The sequence below is a fragment of the Lutra lutra genome, chromosome 10 (genome assembly GCF_902655055.1).
Source record: "Lutra lutra chromosome 10, mLutLut1.2, whole genome shotgun sequence".
Classification (NCBI taxonomy): Eukaryota; Metazoa; Chordata; class Mammalia; order Carnivora; family Mustelidae; genus Lutra; species Lutra lutra.
The window spans coordinates 65,124,629-65,143,505 of NC_062287.1; the positions used below are offsets into that span (position 1 = coordinate 65,124,629).

At 37.4% G+C, this 18,877-nt stretch overlaps 1 protein-coding gene across 2 annotated transcripts in view; it reads right to left on the bottom strand.

The window, feature by feature from the left end:
- The window catches only part of SBF2 (SET binding factor 2), a 483,767-nt gene that overhangs the window by 40,182 nt on the left and 424,708 nt on the right, over positions 1–18,877 (bottom strand). Inside the window, exons 21-29 of one of the 2 annotated variants that reach the window (XM_047693702.1) lie at positions 18,452–18,525; positions 16,736–16,931; positions 13,806–13,933; positions 12,191–12,366; positions 9,852–9,997; positions 7,519–7,717; positions 3,661–3,857; positions 1,118–1,258; positions 142–237 (exon numbers count right to left, since the gene is read on the bottom strand). In XM_047693702.1, coding sequence (XP_047549658.1) covers positions 142–237; positions 1,118–1,258; positions 3,661–3,857; positions 7,519–7,717; positions 9,852–9,997; positions 12,191–12,366; positions 13,806–13,933; positions 16,736–16,931; positions 18,452–18,525 — 1,353 coding nt within the window. The remainder of the gene's footprint in view (positions 1–141; positions 238–1,117; positions 1,259–3,660; positions 3,858–7,518; positions 7,718–9,851; positions 9,998–12,190; positions 12,367–13,805; positions 13,934–16,735; positions 16,932–18,451; positions 18,526–18,877) is intronic. The other variant, XM_047693703.1, reaches the window with a different exon arrangement.

Sequence of the window (18,877 nt, forward strand, 5' to 3'; positions counted from 1 at the left end):
AAATTCGCTAATTTATTTAGAAAAGGGTAATTAAGAACAATCGGAACCATAATTAGTTGATTTCAAATATGACTATCTAGAGTAAATTTTTTTAATTTTAAGGTCATATCAGTGCTCAGTTATAAAATCAATCTTACTAACCTCCTCGAGCAAAGCTATTGGATGGGTTTACATCCAAATGTCCTGGCACTACCTGCTTAAGCACAGTGGACATTCTTGAAGTCCTCCTTTCAGTCCCTGAAAGTCAGCCAAAAAGAAGAACAAAGACCATGTCGTTCAGGTTAACATTACTCAAATGACAAAGAGTTATCTTCATGTGCAGCATGTCTAATTGCTGCCAAACCCTGTACTTTTTAAGTGCCCACCACTTTAATAGCGATAACAAGGCACTGTCACTATTTCCTCAGAGATACACACATTTGCAAGATTGTAGAGAGTTAGGTTTGGCAAGTGCAATCAGAGAACTTAATGATAAATGAAGCAAGGCATGCATGGTGTTACTTTACAAGAAAAGCCACTTTCTGCTTATGTTGAGCTAATTCAAATAGCTGATTAAGCCAAGGAGACCAACTTTTCAAGTCACATGCTCCTGTGTCTAACACATTAGGGTTACCTCTACATGAACCCTTTGGGGTTCCATCACATGATAACTGAAACAGAATATTAGTACAAGTCTTAATGGTTTCATCCAAATCTAGTGAAAACAAACTGTACTACAAATCATAAAAGGCTGCAGAAATTTCAGGAATTTCAAACTTATACATGGCGATTTACTACATACACATTTCACAATCAGGTGTTCAACTTAAACATTCAACTTTGTAATAATATGTTAAAGTCTATGTAAAACAGATTCTAGGAAAAAAGATGACTTCGTTTATGTTCCCCACTCCTATTATTCTTTTAAAAAGGAAAAAACTGAACCCCCACATTTGGTTACTAGACATTAACAGTGGCATGCTGATTTTTAAGTAAAAGGAGCTAAAGTTATAGCCCCACAGGGCAAAGCTTTAAGGGGTCATACAGAAGGAACAGTATAAATAACTAAAGAGACTAACCCTGGGAATGAATCTGACTTCTCGTGGCTGTCAAGAAGAAAAATATTATCAGATCTTACCTGGAGACAGAGCAAGTGCTGGCCTGACAGTAAGGGTGTTATTGCCACTGAGTTTCTGATGGACAGAAACTGCATTCAGTAAGGCTTGCAGGTATTTTTCTTGTTCTATGCTACTGGAAGAGTCTAAGGAGGAGGTAGGAGCTGTAAAAGAATAAGCGAATAGAACAAACTGTCTCTAAATTAATAAAAGAGATATTTACTGATGTATCTTATTCTTTCTGTATATAATCTTCAAGTTACCACACCCAAATACAGAAACCAGACCCACTTTAAGCTGTAAACTATTAGATGGCTCTTCTCCTTTAATATTGGTTTCACCACACCTATTTCTTGGTTGCCTCATCATCCTCCCAGAAAGAGCCCAGGTCTGGAAAACCAGCACAGGGCTGTCCTTCCAAGCATAGGTGTAGCTTCTCATTATACAAGCAACTTAGAATGAAGAGTCACAAAAGGCAACATCCGCTTGATGATGTCCCCTAAATTATGCTGTCCATGCTACTGTCTGGGACCAGAGGATGGAGTGGGTTCCTTTGGCAACCTGGAATGGGCAGAGGTAAGAATTCCCACACTGGTAGCTTTCTTCTAATTCCGCCACACAGGTCTAACATGGCACACAAACTTGTGGGGGTTTGTTGTAGGAAGAGTAGAGGAAGATGGGGAGAAGGCAGCAACAGCTACTGCCAGATTCCCTGGTCTTTCTAAGAGAGGGGCAGAGGATATGCACAGAGGGAAACAAATGTGAGAGCAGTTCTCAGACTCAGTAGTCTGAGTCTGGTTTGTGTGGAGCAAAGAATCATTGAAATTAGCCTGGGCACTTTATTTTATTTATTTATTTATTTATTTATTTTTAAAGATTTTATTTATTTATTTGACAGAGAGAGATCACAAGCAGGCAGAGAGGCAGGTAGAGAGAGGGGAGGAAGCAGGCTCCCTGCTGAGCAGAGAGCCCGATGTGGGACTCGATCCCAGGACCCTGAGATCATGACCTGAGCCGAAGGCAGCGGCTTAACCCACTGAGCCACCCAGGCGCCCCAGCCTGGGCACTTTAAAGAGGCAGCATTCTGGACTCATTGGAAGGACAAGAGATATTAACAAATTTTTTACATCTTGAATTTAAAAAGTTAGCAAAATTATATTTTATGAACTTTTAAGATGCCATGATTGTATTTTATAAACTCTAAGATGTCATCAATTATAAGATCTAATTATTTTATGTACTAAGAATTTAAAACTCTTCCATTTAAACTATGACAATTCTTTCTGATCACATAAATTTTAAGATGCATCCCAATTTCAAAGATATTAAAATGCAGGCATATGTGTGAGCTCAAAAATATGAAATGTTTTATTTTGTTTATTTTTTTAAATTATTTTTATTAACATATAATGTATTATTTGCCCCAGGGGTACAGGTCTGTGTGAAATGTTTTTATATTATATTAAAAAAATCAGAAACCAGTGGAATAAAATAATTTCAATTTTTTCCAATGAAAAGCTCAGTGATATATTTATCAGGGCTCCTGAAATGACTCCCTCACTTTATGTAACTTCCATATGCCATGTTCTATTATATCTACTTTGTGGCTTGGGAGGATTCCCCAGTGTCAAAATAGTTCAAAGCCAATTGCCTTTAATTATACCAATGCTGAGACTCTAAGACAAGTTGGATAATAATGACAATGATGCTGCTGATGTGTGTGTGTGGTACCCTTAGTCAAGTGAACAGTCAAGGACACACTGGTCAACTTTTAGGAGAAAAGGAGGAAAATGGATGAGAATAAAAAAAAGATATCAAAAGCACATAGTTTTACCTACTGAACCACAGAACTTGACTTACCTCATTTCCAAAGGGTTAAGAACACAGCCAAGCCTAAATTGGATCTGATATCTTGGTGGTCTATTGTTTAATTTTATTGAGCATCTACTATAAGCTAGAAATTATGAGAAAGGTCAGCAAAATACAGCTCCTGACCGACTTCAAGACCTCAAACACAGTGCTTAAAAATATCCTCAGAATAAAAGGACAGCAGTACTGCCTGCTTTCTTAAGCTGGTGTCCCTCTAGCTTCCAAAAATATCGTTTGCTTGAGAGCTTCTTTAAAGGCAGCATTTTGGTCAGTAGTTTGCTAACTTGTTTGTGTGTGTGCATGTGATTTATAGGAATGAGATAAAATATCTCAAATTACGTGGGACAGAGGATCCCTACTTGCTTCGAAAGCTGTTAAGTATTCTTGGATGCTTCCCAGAAGGAAAGAGAAAGATCAGCATAATCTAGTTTTCATCTGTGGATACTTTGGTTTGCTGGAATGAAAACAGCCTAGAACCACAGACTTTATTATGATACAGACAGACATATTAAGCAAAATGTCAAATTCAAGGTGTAACCCCACATTGTCAAGTAGTACATGTTTTATATTGCATTGCAGAAAGCCTGTGAGAGAAGGCTCAATATAAGGGCATGGTTGGCACTCCAAGACATTACCTCCTTTATTTTATTTTCTCTGAAGTGAAATGATCATAACTGTGCTATGGAGAGATGCTTACCTGCCTGAGGGGAGTTCTGAGATTTGAAAAGACCAACTACTCCCTTCCCATGGAATCCTCCAGATCGGAGAAGCAGGGTACTACTTCTTGAGTTCTTCCAACATACAACAGGCAGGCGATTGTGTCGATAGCAGCGGGCGACTCTTGGTAAACTACTGTCTTGTACAGCTTGAGGTACAACTAAAAGGCCAGGATAGCTTCAGGGACATAGAAAGGAGAAAGCGAATGATTTGGGTTGCAGGGGGGCGCGGAGGGGAGGAAGAATGGGAAAGAAATGGGGGGAGAGAGAGAGAAAATATGAGAACATGAACATCATCATATTCTGTAGTTTTCTAAGGCTCAGAAATACACTGGTTGAGGGGTAAGATATTTTTTATTTTTTTAATTTATTTTAATTAATTTATTCTTTGGGGGGTAAGATATTTTTTAAACATGGAACTTAGTTTCAGCTCAGTTCTTCAGGGGTTGAGAAGAAACAGCCAAGATGGTGAAAACAATTAAATGAATCCATTAATCTGTAGTCTTTTTTGAAATAAGCCCCCTTTAGTAATAACTGCAGACTCATGTATAATAACCTAAACTTAGAAAATAAAAATGCTATGTAGCATTACTAAAAAGGCCTCTGTTAAACTGATGATTCTCTTTGCCTTATACACTACTTTCTGTCAACTTGAAATAAAGATTGTAAGATTACTGGATTAATACCAACTTTATGAGGATGACAAGTCAAATTGTCAACTCATTAGTCTGCTGAAATGACAACTGAGCATAGAGTACACTAATATTAGCCTGCCTGACATGTTGAAAGAACTAAAAATCAAAACCAAATGATTTCTGGTATGAGAACAGTACATTCAAATGTCAAAATAAGTTTAAATATTAACACTACATGTTGGTAATTTTTTTAAAAAGGATTAGCTCATAAAGTTATAGGATATGACGCTGGGGAAATACAAAACAGACAGGAGTACTTTGTTTTTATAGACTAGGAAACGCAAGAAGATAGGCAGGTTTCAGAGTCACTTCCTTTAGTTTATTTAGAAATATTATACTAAAGAGATTTCATATTAGTAACCTCCCAACCTCTAATCCCATATATTTACATGTGAGTACATTTCCTGTTCTTCCTCTTTTTCTTTCTTTCTTTCTTTTTTTTTTAAATGTGGGTTCCACGCCTCGTGTAGAGACCAGTGTGGAACTTGAACTCATGACCCTGAGATCAAGACTTGAGCTGAGATCAAGAGGTGGATGCTCAAACCACTGAGCTATCCAGGCGCTCCAAGCTAACTTACTCTTAATCCCTATCACCTATTTCATCCATCTCTCCATCTACCTTCCTCTGGTAACAATCTGTCTGTTCTTTATAGTTAAGAGTCTGGTTTTTTGGTTTGTTTCTCTCCTTTTTTTTCCTTTGTTCATTTGTTTTGTTTCTTAAATTCCACATATGAGTGAAATCATATGGTATTTGTCTTTCTCTGACTGACTTATTTTGCTTCGCATTACATTCTTTAGCTTCATCCACCTTACACTCTAGATCCATCTATGTTGTTGCAACTGGCAAGATTTCATTCCTTTTTATGGCTGCATAATATTCCATTATATATATATTATATATATATATATATTTAAACACACACACACATCTTCTTTATCCATTCATCAATTAGGTTGTTTTCATACTTTTGTTAATGTAAATAATGCTGCTATAAACACAGGGATGCATATATTCTTTTGAATTAGTATTTTCCTATTCTTTGGGTATATATCCAATAGTGTGATTATTGGATCAGAGGGTGTTTTTAACTTTTTGAGGAGTCTCCATACTGTTTTCCAGAGTGGCTGCATCAGTTTGCATTCCCACCAACAGTGACTGAGGGTTCCTTTTTCTCCACATTCTCACCTATATTTTTTCTTGTGTTTTTGACTTTAGCCATTCTGACAGGTATGAGGTGATATATCATTGTGTTTTTCTTTTTAATTTTATTTTAAATTTTTATTTATTTTTTAAGTTAACATTTCTAAAAAAATATATTGTATTTGTTTATTTGACAGAGAGCACAAACAAGGGGAGCAGGAAAGGGATAAGCAAGCATCCTGCCAATCAGGGAGCCAGAGGAAGGGCTCACTATCAAGACTCTGGGATCTTGACCTTAGCCTAAGGCAGAAGTTTAACTGACTTACCCACACAGGTGCCCTAAAGACATTTTTTTTTTTTTAATGCCATAGTTAAACACAGAAAGCAGTACAATTGGGCAAAATTTGTGTTAAAAAAAAAATCCCATCCCTTTGGCCCAACCCAACTCTTCATATATAGGTATGTGCATAGACTGACAAAGAAAGTTTACATTTCTGAATAAAGATGCGAAGTATGCAAAAAACATTAACACTGATGCAAAAAATAAAAAGAAAAGAGAACCAAGGCAGAGGAAGGTGTTTAAGCTCTCCTGGACCCACCGCGGCCTGGACCAGGAGGATCCCAGGGCTGCCTGGAGTGGGGCAGTGTCCCCCCACGGCCCAGAAAGAGCACCACTGCCACCGCCCCAAGCCTGGCCAGCCCTGCGGAGAAGAAGGTCCCTGCGGGGGGGCAAGGCCGCTGAGTCAGGCTGGGCTGCGGCCGCTAACAGGGAGGCCGCCTCAGATGCCTTCTGAACGTATCACTGTGGTTTTGATTTACATTTCCCTAATGATGACTGATGTTGCGCATCTTTTCATGTGTCTGGTGGGCAGGTATTTGTAAATTTAAACTGTCATTTAAAATAAGAGATCTATAGCTTCTAAAAAAAGAGAGAGAAAGAGAGAGAGATCTACGGCTCTCCAGGATCAGAGGAGTTGAAACAAATAGTAACATTAAACCAACTTTCTAAAATATGTACAAGGCTTGCAATATACAAAGTACTCTCATAGCATTATTCTATTCAATCAAACTGGGAATTTATGAATGCAAAGGAAACAACTTACCCAGAGATGAAAATGATTAAACTTGTGGATGGTAGAAATGTAGTTTTAATAAATATAAATATAAAGCATGGAACAGAACTTAACTGACATAGGAAACAGTGAGAGATGGCAAGAACAGAAGAAAACATGTTCATTTACATTCTCTAATATCTGTTGAAAATATTCTAATTAAACAGCATAAGAACACCCTGCCTACACTTGGGTCAACAAATACAGTGTGTGCCCAAACAGGCCCCACCCATTTATTTACTTCCCATCTATGGCTGCTTTTGTGGCAGAGTAGGGGCAATGAGACCATATGGTCTGCAAAACTGAAAATGTGTACTATCTGGCCCTTTAAAGAGAGGGAAAGTCCTATTTTCATTTCAAGTTCATTTATCTTCAGGCATGGTAGAAAAGATGCAAATGCGAGGAGAAAGACAAACAAAATCATAAAAGGGACAAAAACTTTTACCTTTCACCTTTCTCTCTAATCTAGACACTATTCATCGATGTAATTGTACTTCTGAGAATGCCAAGGAAATGCTTGCTCATGCTGTTAAAAAGTGTCCCTTAGGGGCGCCTGGGTGGCTCAGCGGGTTAAAGCCTCTGCCTTCGGCTCAGGTCATGATCCCAGGGTCCTGGGATCGAGCCCCACATCGGGCTCTCTGCTCAGCAGGGAGCCTGCTTCCCTTCCTCTCTCTGCCTGCCTCTCTGCCTACCTGTGATCTCTGTCTGTCAAATAAATAAATAAAATCTTTAAAAAAAAAAAAAAGTGTCCCTTAAACACACATACCCCTGGAGATCTTGCTCCTGATTTTCTGGTATTTTTCTCTCTCTGGGTTATGGTGACAAATAGCCCATTCAAGACAAAATAGAAGAAAGAAAAGGTGTCTTTTTGGAGCCCACTAACAGACTTACCTCCGGCAGAGTGAATACATCCTATTGGAGGCAGTGATTCGAAAATACTCTGGTTTTGAGCGAGAAGAGCTGCCACTTATGGTTCCCAGACCTAAACGCTGATAGTCTCTGAAACATGCTTTTTCCACTAACTGTTCCATTGTAGACTTCTCTGACGCCTTCAGAGTGGTACTTGTGGGGAGTTCACTATCATCTGAAACTGTGAAGGCAGAAACAGATTTTGAACAAGTGATATGGCTCAAAGTAGAGGATTAGAAGCTTCCTTTTGAAGAGGATTCTTAAACCAAGAGAGGTTTGTATTAGGGCTACAGGCGCTATGTTTATCATAAATTAAATCCAGTTAATTCTTTGAAGAATCATTATGTTCAAACATAACTTAAAACAGTAATGGACAGTCAGGAAATAAAATATCAGGAGCTCAAAATGTCAGGGGCATGCCTGGTTGGTTCAGCTGGAAGATGAAGTGACTCTTGATCTTGGGATTGTGGGTTTGAGCCCCACACTGGGTGCAGAGATTACTTAAAGAAACAAATAAATAAACTTATAAAAATGCTAGGGCAATTAACTCAAAATTTCTAAAAATAATACAATTTTGAATTCATTAGCCATATTTTTCTGTTTCAATCAGGCTTGCTTATTAATGCCAAAATATAGTGATTTCTATTAGGACTCTATAAAATAAACATTCAAATTTTGTTAGAGGTTAATCCATAGTAAAATTTATCTTTAATACGATCACTATAAAACTTTATCATCCAGGTTTCAGTTAACTTTTCAGAACATAAACTTTCACTAGAAATTTCTAGATTAGGCAGAAGTTCATTCATGGGAAAAGACCTGTCTTAGAGAGATATCAAGAGGTTATATTTTTTTGGTGGAAAATATTTTTGTCAGAGGATGTGGTATACATGGGAAACTCCCTCATAATTTTGCAATCACAGGTTACAGAATCCCTTAAGATTTTAGATATGGAAGGATTTACCCAATAATCAAGCATTTTAGGGAGGATTTGAGAAAAAAACCCCCAACATTCCTAATTGGTACTGAATGTTGTAACTTCAAAAAAAAAAAAAAATCCATGTTAAAAACTGTCCTAATTTACTTTCTTATTTATTTCTACAGTGAGAGAAGTCTAATTAAGGTTTCAGAATTTTTGGATATGTATTCAAAGTTCTAATGTCAAAGGGAATTATATGGCTCTCTTCCATTAAAAAAAAAAATAAGCCATTTAACAGTTTATCCCTACAAATATAAAAGACTTTGTGTTTTAGTTGTGAACTTCACAATGCAAATACACCATCAGCTATCAGTTTTGTGTTGGCTTTTTCTTTTCAGAAGAGCAAAGAGCATTATATAATTTGGTCTTTTGGTGGAATAAATGTCAAATAATAGTTTTTCGTCCATGATCCAAATTAGAGGAGTCAAATACCCATGGGTAATGTTTTTATGGCTTTCTATGTGACTGTCAGGAGGCCAGGGTTCCAAAAAATGGTCATTCCAGTAATGCAATGGTGGGTCTTTTCATTGCTCTCAGAGTACGTAGGTACACATATTGAAAAGGAGATCTTTAGCCAGTGATCTTTCTAAATATGAGGTTCTTTCTTTAAAACATCCTTTTATTATTAGAAGTAGTAGTATTATAGTTACTGGTGATTGACTCTAAGATCCTGAAAAGAAAAAAGGTACAAAGGCATCCTGCCTCCTATTAGATCAGATTTTTCCCTAGTGTTAATTCCATAAACATACTCCATAGTGTTTTAAGGAACAGAAAACAGTCAATAAGAAATTTTATGACTGGTTTCCTGCCTCTATTTTCCCAACCAAGAGGTATCTCAGCTTCTCAGATTCTGCTCTTTTTTTTTTTCGTACCATCTAAGAATCTCTTCATCTTTGGTCCCTCATTTTGATTCAGAGTACCCACAATGTTCTTACCCCAAACCCAAATCTTTAATTTTGAATATCCAATGTCCTTGTTTCCTTATTCTTACTGTGTAACAATAAGGTACAGGGGATTACTTTCTACCTAAAGTTCCCATGCACTGGGTTTCTTTCTTTCTCCCTTTGATGAGACCCATGTAACAATGGCCAAACAGCTCTGTGGATTTATTAAGAGAAAAGCATAATTTAGCAAAATCTTTTCTGAACAATGGAATCTTGGGAAAATAATTTTTCCCCCTATTTTGAGAAGCTGGTAAGTGCCCTCCACTCTTCTTATGAGATCTAGGTTCTTGTGAGTCAAAGTTTAAGGACAACTACATCTGAGATTCTTATTCTTATTCATAAGAAGAAAGAATAAAACCAATTCATGAAGGAAAAAAGGAGTTCTCACAAACCTGATATATCATCTTCTTCATTCCATCCAGGACGATTCACTCTCTCTTCTACAATTGTCCCTGTCCTCCTCTTCAGTAAATACTGCCGCCCAATTGTCATTTTCCCTGCCCTTTTGGCACCTTTCACAATTGTTTTTGAGAAGGTGCTGTAAGTCATAAAACCAAAGAGACCATCAGTTTAATATGAGGACACCATTTACATTTATTTTTTAAAGATTTTATTTATTTATTTGACAGACAGAGATCACAAGTTGGCAGAGAGGCAGGCAGAGAGAGAGGAGGAAGCAGGCTCCCCACTGAGCAGAGAGCCCGACGCGGGGCTCGATCCCAGGACCCTGAGATCATGACCTGAGCTGAAGGCAGAGGATTTAACCCACTAAGCCACCCAGGCGCCCCACCATTTACATTTTTTGACACCTACACAGCTCAACTTACTCCTTTTCTACACCCATAGCTACTAGGATTATCAAGCCCTTCAGTAAGTCTCTCCTTCTTTAGATCATTTTGTATATGGCAGAGACTAATTTCCTATAAAACACTGTTATCATCAGGACAGCTGAAGGCAAAAAGTGCAAGAACCCAGAGTGGCACAGAAGCTACTTATTCCAAATCTAAACTCAGTTGGACTTTTTGGTCAAACATGCCCCTTAACGCACTCTGGTTACCCATGCCACTGCCTCCACCAGCTCCCACAAACTATGCTGGTAGAAGTCCTCCTTCATGGAGGCCTGTCTGCTCCACTCTCTACTAATTCAAACTCTTTCTACTAACTCATAGGCTTTTCTTTGAGATCATGTAAGAATTATGTTTAGCCAAAAAAAAAAAAAAAGAAAAAAAAAAGAATTATGTTTAGCACCATGTTTAAGTGTGTATGTGTGGTGTCCTGCCTTCTGACACTGTAAACCTTTACATACTCAAGACAATTCTGAGTTGTTTTAAATCTTAAAATTGCTACATCTATCTTGTAGCTGGATAGATTAAGCTCAATACAGAAAAAGTTGATTTTGTGTGTGTGTGTGTGTGTGTGTGTGTGTGTATTTCCTCCCATAGTCCATAGATTCTAAACATAAAATGCCATACAAAGCTTCACATCTTCCATAAAGGGTTGGAATAAGAGATGTCACAGGCTTCCCTATGACTCCATACTGCAAAGACAAGATGTCTGGCTCACTGCTATAAATGCCTAGGAAGCTGCTCATGTTTCAGTGTATCTTTTCTGGATCTCCATGGGCCCCTTCACTTACCAGGGAACTGTGGTACAGGTGGTCAGCTATGCAATTTAATAATGACACACTGTCTGGAACTTCAACTCTTCTATAACCTCCAGCGTACCCCACTTCTAGGCAAAGAAAAGGGCTCTTCTCCAAAGTCTGCAGAGTACTCCCTAGTACGTAATTTGTACTGGCAGATGCCCAAATTCTAAGTGATTAATAATGAATGAACTGAGCTTTTGGCCCCTATATTTTATTACTAATTGAAGATAAATTTTAAGCAATTGTTATTTTGTAATAACCAAAATGTAAAAGTTTCAACATAAATTACTAAAAATTTTCAGAAAACAAGGGGTCCCACAAAGAAATATGACAACTAAATGTAATGTCTGATCCCGGAATGGATCCTGTACTAGGCAGAAAAAAAAAAAAGTAGCTATAAAGGATTATCAGCAATTTGAACAAGGATGCTGGATTAGATAAAAGTTATATACCAATTCAACTTCCTGGTTATATACCATGGTTTGTTCTTAGAAAATACATATCAATATATTTAAGGATAAAGGGGTATTATGTATATAACTCAAATGGTTTAGAAAAAATACATATGTGAGAGAAAATGATAAAAGAAATGGAGCAAAACCTAAACAATTGTTGTATCTAGGTAAAGGGTATATAGGAATTCTTTGTGTTATGTTGCAACTTTTCTGTAAATTTGAAACTAAACCAAAACAAAAAGTTACAGAAAAAGAAAAAACAAAGGCTCCCATCTCTAGATCAAAGCAAAACTGTCTACTAGGTCTGGATATCAAAGAAAACTGAAGGGCCTGCTCAAAGCCAGTTAGAAAGGAATCAATATGGGAAAAAGGGGGAACAGAGTTTCACATTCAAAAAATATATCATGAGCAATGGACATATTGGTCAAAACCTCTTATAGCATTTAGTTTTTGAAACTTGCTCCACACATCAGTGCTACTGCTCTATAACTTTCCGAGCTATGTCCAATGGGCTTCACAGGATGGCAAACAAAAACAGCAGTCACGTATACACTGACACAAAGGAGAGGTCACTTCCCCTGTCGGGGAGTTATGAAAAGGCTGAAATGAAGAAACTTGACTGTCTTCTTACCGGAAGGATGTGTTCTTTTCCTTCTGTTTGGGTAAAATTATTTGTGGGGTAGTTTGTCCAGCAGCAAAAGCAAAGGTGGTGAAAATGGACTGAGGATAACGGAACTTCATTAGCTGTTTCTTAAAGATCTCTACTACCTCTGGACTCACTTCTTCATCAAACGCTACTTTAATCAACTAGAAAGAAAAGAGAGAAAATACCTCAGAAGGATTAATTAAGGATTTCCAGATAACATCCTCTCAAGTTATTGAAATACCAGAAAGTTAATACTAAATGGCAGAAGTCCAGAGGTTGAGGGGACCTTGGATATCATGTAATATAATTTTTTATTTAAAAAAGGGGCTCAAAAAATTTTTTTTAAAAAGGGCTCAGAAAGGTATACTTGTCATAGATGGTTCACTGGCAAGGAAAATCATGTATCTTGAAGTTGGGTTTCTTTAAGACTACCTTTTCTATGATGGGATAGAGAAATTAACTTACAGTGTCTGAATTAGGAAACATGTCTTTCTTTTTTTTCAACTATTGGCTCTAGATGGGGAATTTGGCCTAAGGAAGCTTCTTCTTACCCAGAATTACCATAAATCTAGGAAGAAAAAGTCTGCTTGACTAGAACCTAAGCAATATAGCCAGGCAATATTCCAGTATAGAGTCCTCTGGCAGGTGGACCAGTGAAGAAATCCCTGGGAGGACCCTGCCCTCAGGTGATGGGAGTAGGTCTGGAGCCTAGAGATCAGTAGTAGCCTCACATTTCACACAATGAGCACATGGAGGTCCTAGGGGTAGCAAGAACTGGCGCCCTCAAAAATCTGAGAAGACAGAGACAAGGCATAAAAATAGGAAGAGCAAAATATTACAGACTAAGAACTGTAAAAAGGAAAAACTAAAAGAAGATCACTCTTCCCATGTCTGCTTTTATCAGTAATTCAACAAGTTCTGATATGTTTAAAGCCCCCTAGAAAATCCTCTGCTTAATTAAAAGTTATTTAGTTAGTACCAATAGTACTTTAGCCCTGACTATAATTCTTAGAGTTTTATCTCTTCCACAAAAGTGCCATAGGGCATTTCCTTCTGAAACAGGTGCCAAGAGAATTGTTTTCTCTCTAAAGCCTTTATCAAACACAAAGGTATGACTTGGCAGAGAACAAGAGTCAACTGTATGTGTCTGAATTTCTAAGATCACTAAATATTGACAGATAATCTGTTGGTACTCAGTTGGCCAAGGGGTTCAGGAAGTGAGGGATTAAATACAGAATGATTTGGGTTTACTCAGTTGAAGAGTATCCTCTCAGACCCTCTAATCCTCATCCTCTAACGTCTGAGTCCATTACCACAGAAAGTAGCCACATCATTTGTGGAAAACTTTTAAATAGTAGAGAAATAGCTCCCTTTCTTTCTTTAAAAAAAATTTTTTTTTTTAAAGATTTTATTTATTTGACAGACAGAGATCACAAGCAGGCAGAGAGGCAGGCAGAGGGAGGGGGAAAGCAGGCTCCCTGCTGAGCAGAGAGCCCCATACAGGGCTAGATCCCAGGACCCTGGGCTCATGACCTGAGCCGAAGGCAGAGGCTTTAACCCACTGAGCCATCCAGGTGCCCCTGGCTCTCTTTCTTAATACCTGAAAAGATGCTGATGTAATCTGTAGTCCCTCTTGCATGTTCTGCTGCAGCTGGTTCTGCATGGTAATCTTCTTCTCCTTGGTGATGGAGGCAATAGGAAAACTCCGCACAACTGTCTGCTCACCAACTACAGGAAAGCAGGACACAGACTCAGCAACAGCACTTTATTGCTTATTTAGAGTCTCTGCTTCTCATTTTATCAGCCTTTGCTAACAAAATGTATCAGGAGAGGCTGATGCCCAGGAATGCAGTGAGAAAATGCCATGATTCTAGAATCACATTCATTGATTTTATTGCATGGCAATTCAATCCTGAGACATGATCCTTTCCTGGAGTGAATGAACCGTCACAGTCTGCTTGCCTTCATTCTTTCTACTTCTCCGAACGGCTGTGTGTCACACCAAATCACCTGGTTTAAGGTAATCTTAAAGATTCTTAATCTTAAAGGCATCCATGACATTTAATGTAAGTATAAAGCAAAGGAGAAAAGATTTTTTTTTTTTTTTTTAGGAGAAAAGATTTTTAAAATGTGTTTCCATACATGATAAAAGGTGCTGTATCGTGTATTTGTGCCTTCAGAAGATACAGGACTAAGTGTAAGCTGAAGAGTTTTGGAAATTTAAATATTAAAGCAAAGAAGGGAAAATGTAAATAATTATCAACTACTAGAGGTTGTGAAGATGCAAGCCTAGAAAATAAGTAGTACACGCAAAGCCTTACTTGGAAAGTTCAAAGATCCACCTGGGAGAGGAGAGTCACATGCTGAATATAACATGTCATTAGCTCCTAAGTTTGAGGGAAGAGAGATTTAAATATTTCAGAAAGGGAGAAGATTTCTGCGAGCCAGATGGCTAGAGAATGATTCCTGGAGGAAGTGAGAGGGAAGGTGGGATTTGAAGAGAGCGTAGGCTTGGATCTGCAGAAGGGGAGAGGAGGGAAATTCAGGCAGTGGTACAAGTGAAAGACCAGGAACAGCAATGAGCAAGGCGCCTTTGCTAGTAAGGCAGATGGGTGAGAACTGAACTAGGTTTATGAGTTCACCCATACATCTACTTATCATCATCAGAATTTCTCATTCCCTGGATCTATCAACTCCTAACCTAGAAAATTCTGATTATCCTCTTATGTTGAGCTCATATCCAGAGGCTAAACTAAATTAGGATGTATACAGAATTTAGTCCCAGGATGTATCAAACAACCTATACTTATACAACGCAAATAAAATTATCAGATTTCTAGGTGTCATTAAAGGAGATATTTTAAATTAGAAATTTAAAAAGAGAAATGAAAGAGGCAATAAGAAGGCTTTCTCTGATAAAAATAAGTTCCCTAAAATACAAAATTAACCCCAAAATTGACAGGAAAAAACAAGAACAACTTAAGTGACCAAATATCTTATATATTTATATCCCCAGAATATGTTTGTGGCCACTAAGCTCACAAGCCACAGTACAAAAGAAGTTTTAAGTACTAGATATTTAGTTTCTTTTAAAATTACATTTGCTTTCAAATACAAATATAATTTATATGTGGTGATATGGCAGGAGAGGGCTGAAAAATTTTGCTCCATTTTCTCTCTTTTCTAAATGAATACAACTATGTCCATAGATTCATTTTGTTTATTGAATTTTATGAGATTTTAAAAAATTACATGGTAAGCACTCTTTTATGAATAAGACAATAAACCATCTTGATTTTATCCAACCGAGGAATTACGCAACTGTGAGATTTTAAGGATACTACATTTTATACACCTAAAGTCCACTGTCTAACAAAATGTGCAGCACATATAGTACATCTCATCAAATGTTACTGAATGAAAAATTGCAGATGAGGAAGGAACTTTAGTGACCATTTATCTCAATGGTTCTCAATCCTTACTATGTATCAGAACCACTTCTGGGGCTTAAAAACGCACAGATGCCTGAGTCTTTCCATTCCTAGAATCCTATTCCAGGTATTAATTCAACTGTGTGAGGGTTGGGCCCAGATTGGTAGGTTTTTTTAAAGCTTTCCGACAATTCAAATATGTAGTCAGGGCTGAGAACCACCGAATTGTCACAAATCAAGCCCAATACCCTAATTTTATAAAAGGGGAAACTAAAACTTGGAGAGAGGTCAGGGGACTTAAGATATCACAATTAGCCAACAGCAGTCTGAATCTGAGCTTCTTATTTGGAGAGCAACAGTTGTAGCCCAAATGTTTTACGCTTTTCCCATCAACCAAAAGAGTTTAGAGATTACAGTGATTTAAAAAAGATAATTCAGACTTGATAGGGCATGCTATTCCTTTCTAATATGGAAGAGTGCACAGAGTAGTAGAGTATGGAAATAGAAGTTGAGGGAGTTTAGTGAATGGAAGTTGTCTGCCAAAAGAGAAATGGGGTTAGTAGAAATGTGACAAGAGGAAGTGGGGTTAGTTAGTGCTGTACAACCCTGTGATGCTTAGCATATCTTTCCACAAAAGGTATCATGTGTCTGGAAGACCTGAACCTTGCAGTTAACTACGAACCTTGCAGTTAACTATACGACTCAGAAAGGTGGGAGAAATCAGCAGGATACCTCGTTAGCAGCTTTATACTATGAATATCCCTAAGTCACAATATACTGCCTCATGAAATTATGATTGTTTCAGTGAATAAACCTCATGAAATTATGATTGTTTCAGTGAATAAACCTCATGAAATTATGATTGTTTCAGTGAATGAACCCTTGATGTACTGTTTAGAAGATACCCTTGGTTCTTTAAATAAGACTTTAAAATCCAAATAATCATTAGCTTTGACAGACAAAGGATTCTAAAAACTACTTGGTGACAAAAGGCTTTCTTTGAATCTGAAATGATCTGCAAATTACTGCATACAAATGGAATCAAAACCTCAAGCAGCACATGGATATCCATATTCTGATGGCATAATATGAGTCATACCTAGCTGATCATGGGGAGTCCCCCTGAAAAGAATTCTATATGTGGTGAGGAACAAGGCTCCTTCTGCTGGCAGGAGCTGAGGGCCTCCAAGAAGGCCTCCAGTAGCTTCTTCTCTTCCATCAGGGTCTAGCAGGACTCGAAGACCTTCACAGACGATTTCTTCTCCTGGCAGGAGAGCAGGCCTAAGAATCTTGGGCTAACAACAGAGAAAGTATTTCAAACACAAATCTTGTGGGGTTTCCAACGCTTAGACCAAAGTTATCTTTTCAGTTGCAGATCTAAAAAACCTAAGTCAGACTGCTTAAGTAGCCAAAATGAGAAAACAGATTAGGGAAGAGGCAGAAATGACATTTTTGCATCCAAATGTAAAAAGATCCTTTGTTTATTTATTTATTTTTTTTTTAGATTCTTTGTTTATTAACAGTAAAATCATTGGAAATTACTAAGATGTTTAAAATATCTATTCAATGGAACATTTTGCAACCATTAAAAATATGACCTAGATCTGTATGTGTTAACATACAAAGATATCAAGGGTACACTGTCAAGTAAAGAAAGCAAGCTGTAAACCAGTATGTATATTATAATTCCCTCTTTTTGGAAAAAGGAAAAATGGTGAGAATATGGACTAAACTGTTAAAGGTGGTACTATCATAGTTAAAGGCAGAGGTGAGGTGGAGTTGGAAAGACCATGGAGGACTTTTACCTTGTATAATGTGTATTTCTTTAATAGTTTAATTTTATACAAAGAACACTGTTACTTCTATAAACTTAAAAAACAAATAATTAGAAAAACAGATGCATCTTTGAAAGGATCTGCCCTTCTTGGCCTTTATTGAAGATTAACACAAAAAGTGGCCAAGTAATGAACATTTACACATCTTGGGAAATGCACAACCATATGATACTCTCCTCTGGAGATAACAGTGCTAGGGAAAAAAAATAACCTCTCCTGAAGATCTAATACGCTTACTTTTTACTAAGCGATAAAAACTATATAAATCAGTACTATTCTTCTTGTTGGCTCTAGGAAGCTCAGAGCTAAATGTACAGCCAAAGTTATAATGATCTTCAATTTCTCATAGAAGTATCTTTCCTATCCATCTGCCTTCTGATTTTTCCTTTGAATTTATTTTTAATAGTTCTGTTATAGAGGTAAGTCCCGACACTAGTCCACAGACTGGTGCCAGACTAGCTGCAAAATAATCATCTGGGAGGCTTGTATTTGAAAGTATAGATTCCCAGTCCAAGTCTCAGGGAACTCCAATTCAGGAGGCTGGGGTGGGGTTCAGGACTCTCAATTTTTAATAGACTTCCCAGATTCCCAGATGCTTGTGAGGTATGCTTACAACGGAAACAGATTCAGGAACCTGGTATTTTTATGGTAATTGCCTTAAGTCCTTTTTTTCTGGAAGTGGGCAGGGCATAAAATCTTGGCTTGGGCTTGGAAGTTAGAATGTTCATAATTTATGCCCTGCCTATAAAAATAGACTCAACAAGAGGCTATTATGGCTCCTTTGTTGAATCTACTATTCTCCTTCAGTATCTGTTTTATGAGGATCTACGTGGTTAACTCCTCTGAAAGTTTAATGTATCATTAAAAGTGGAGTCTCTGTAAAAAGTTAGGTGAAGGTGCTTTGTGGGGCACAAAAGTGTATTGTTGCTGTTTTTAAGAAGAGATGTTATAACCCGAAAGCATACAGTTGGAATAATTACCTTCTGTATAGGTGGGAGTCTTCTACTCTCTCGATGTACTGCTTCTAGGGTCTCAATGTGCATAGCTACAATTCCTAGGATAAGTCAGGGTATTCAAAATAAAAGAGAACAAAATAAGCAGAATTAATATAAATTCTGAATGTTTTAGAATTAAAACTAATCACAGTTTGGTGGTTCCTCAAAAAGTTAAACACAGAATTACCATATGATGTAGCAATTCTACTCCTACGTATATACCTAAAAAATCAAAAATAAGCACTCAAACAAATACTTGTATGTGGATATTCATAGTAGCCAGAAGTCAGAAACAATCCAGATGTCCACCAACAGTTGAATGGATAAACAAAATGTGGTATATCCATATAATGGAATAGTATCTGGCCATAAAAATGAATGGCATTCTGATACCTGCTACAACATGGAAGA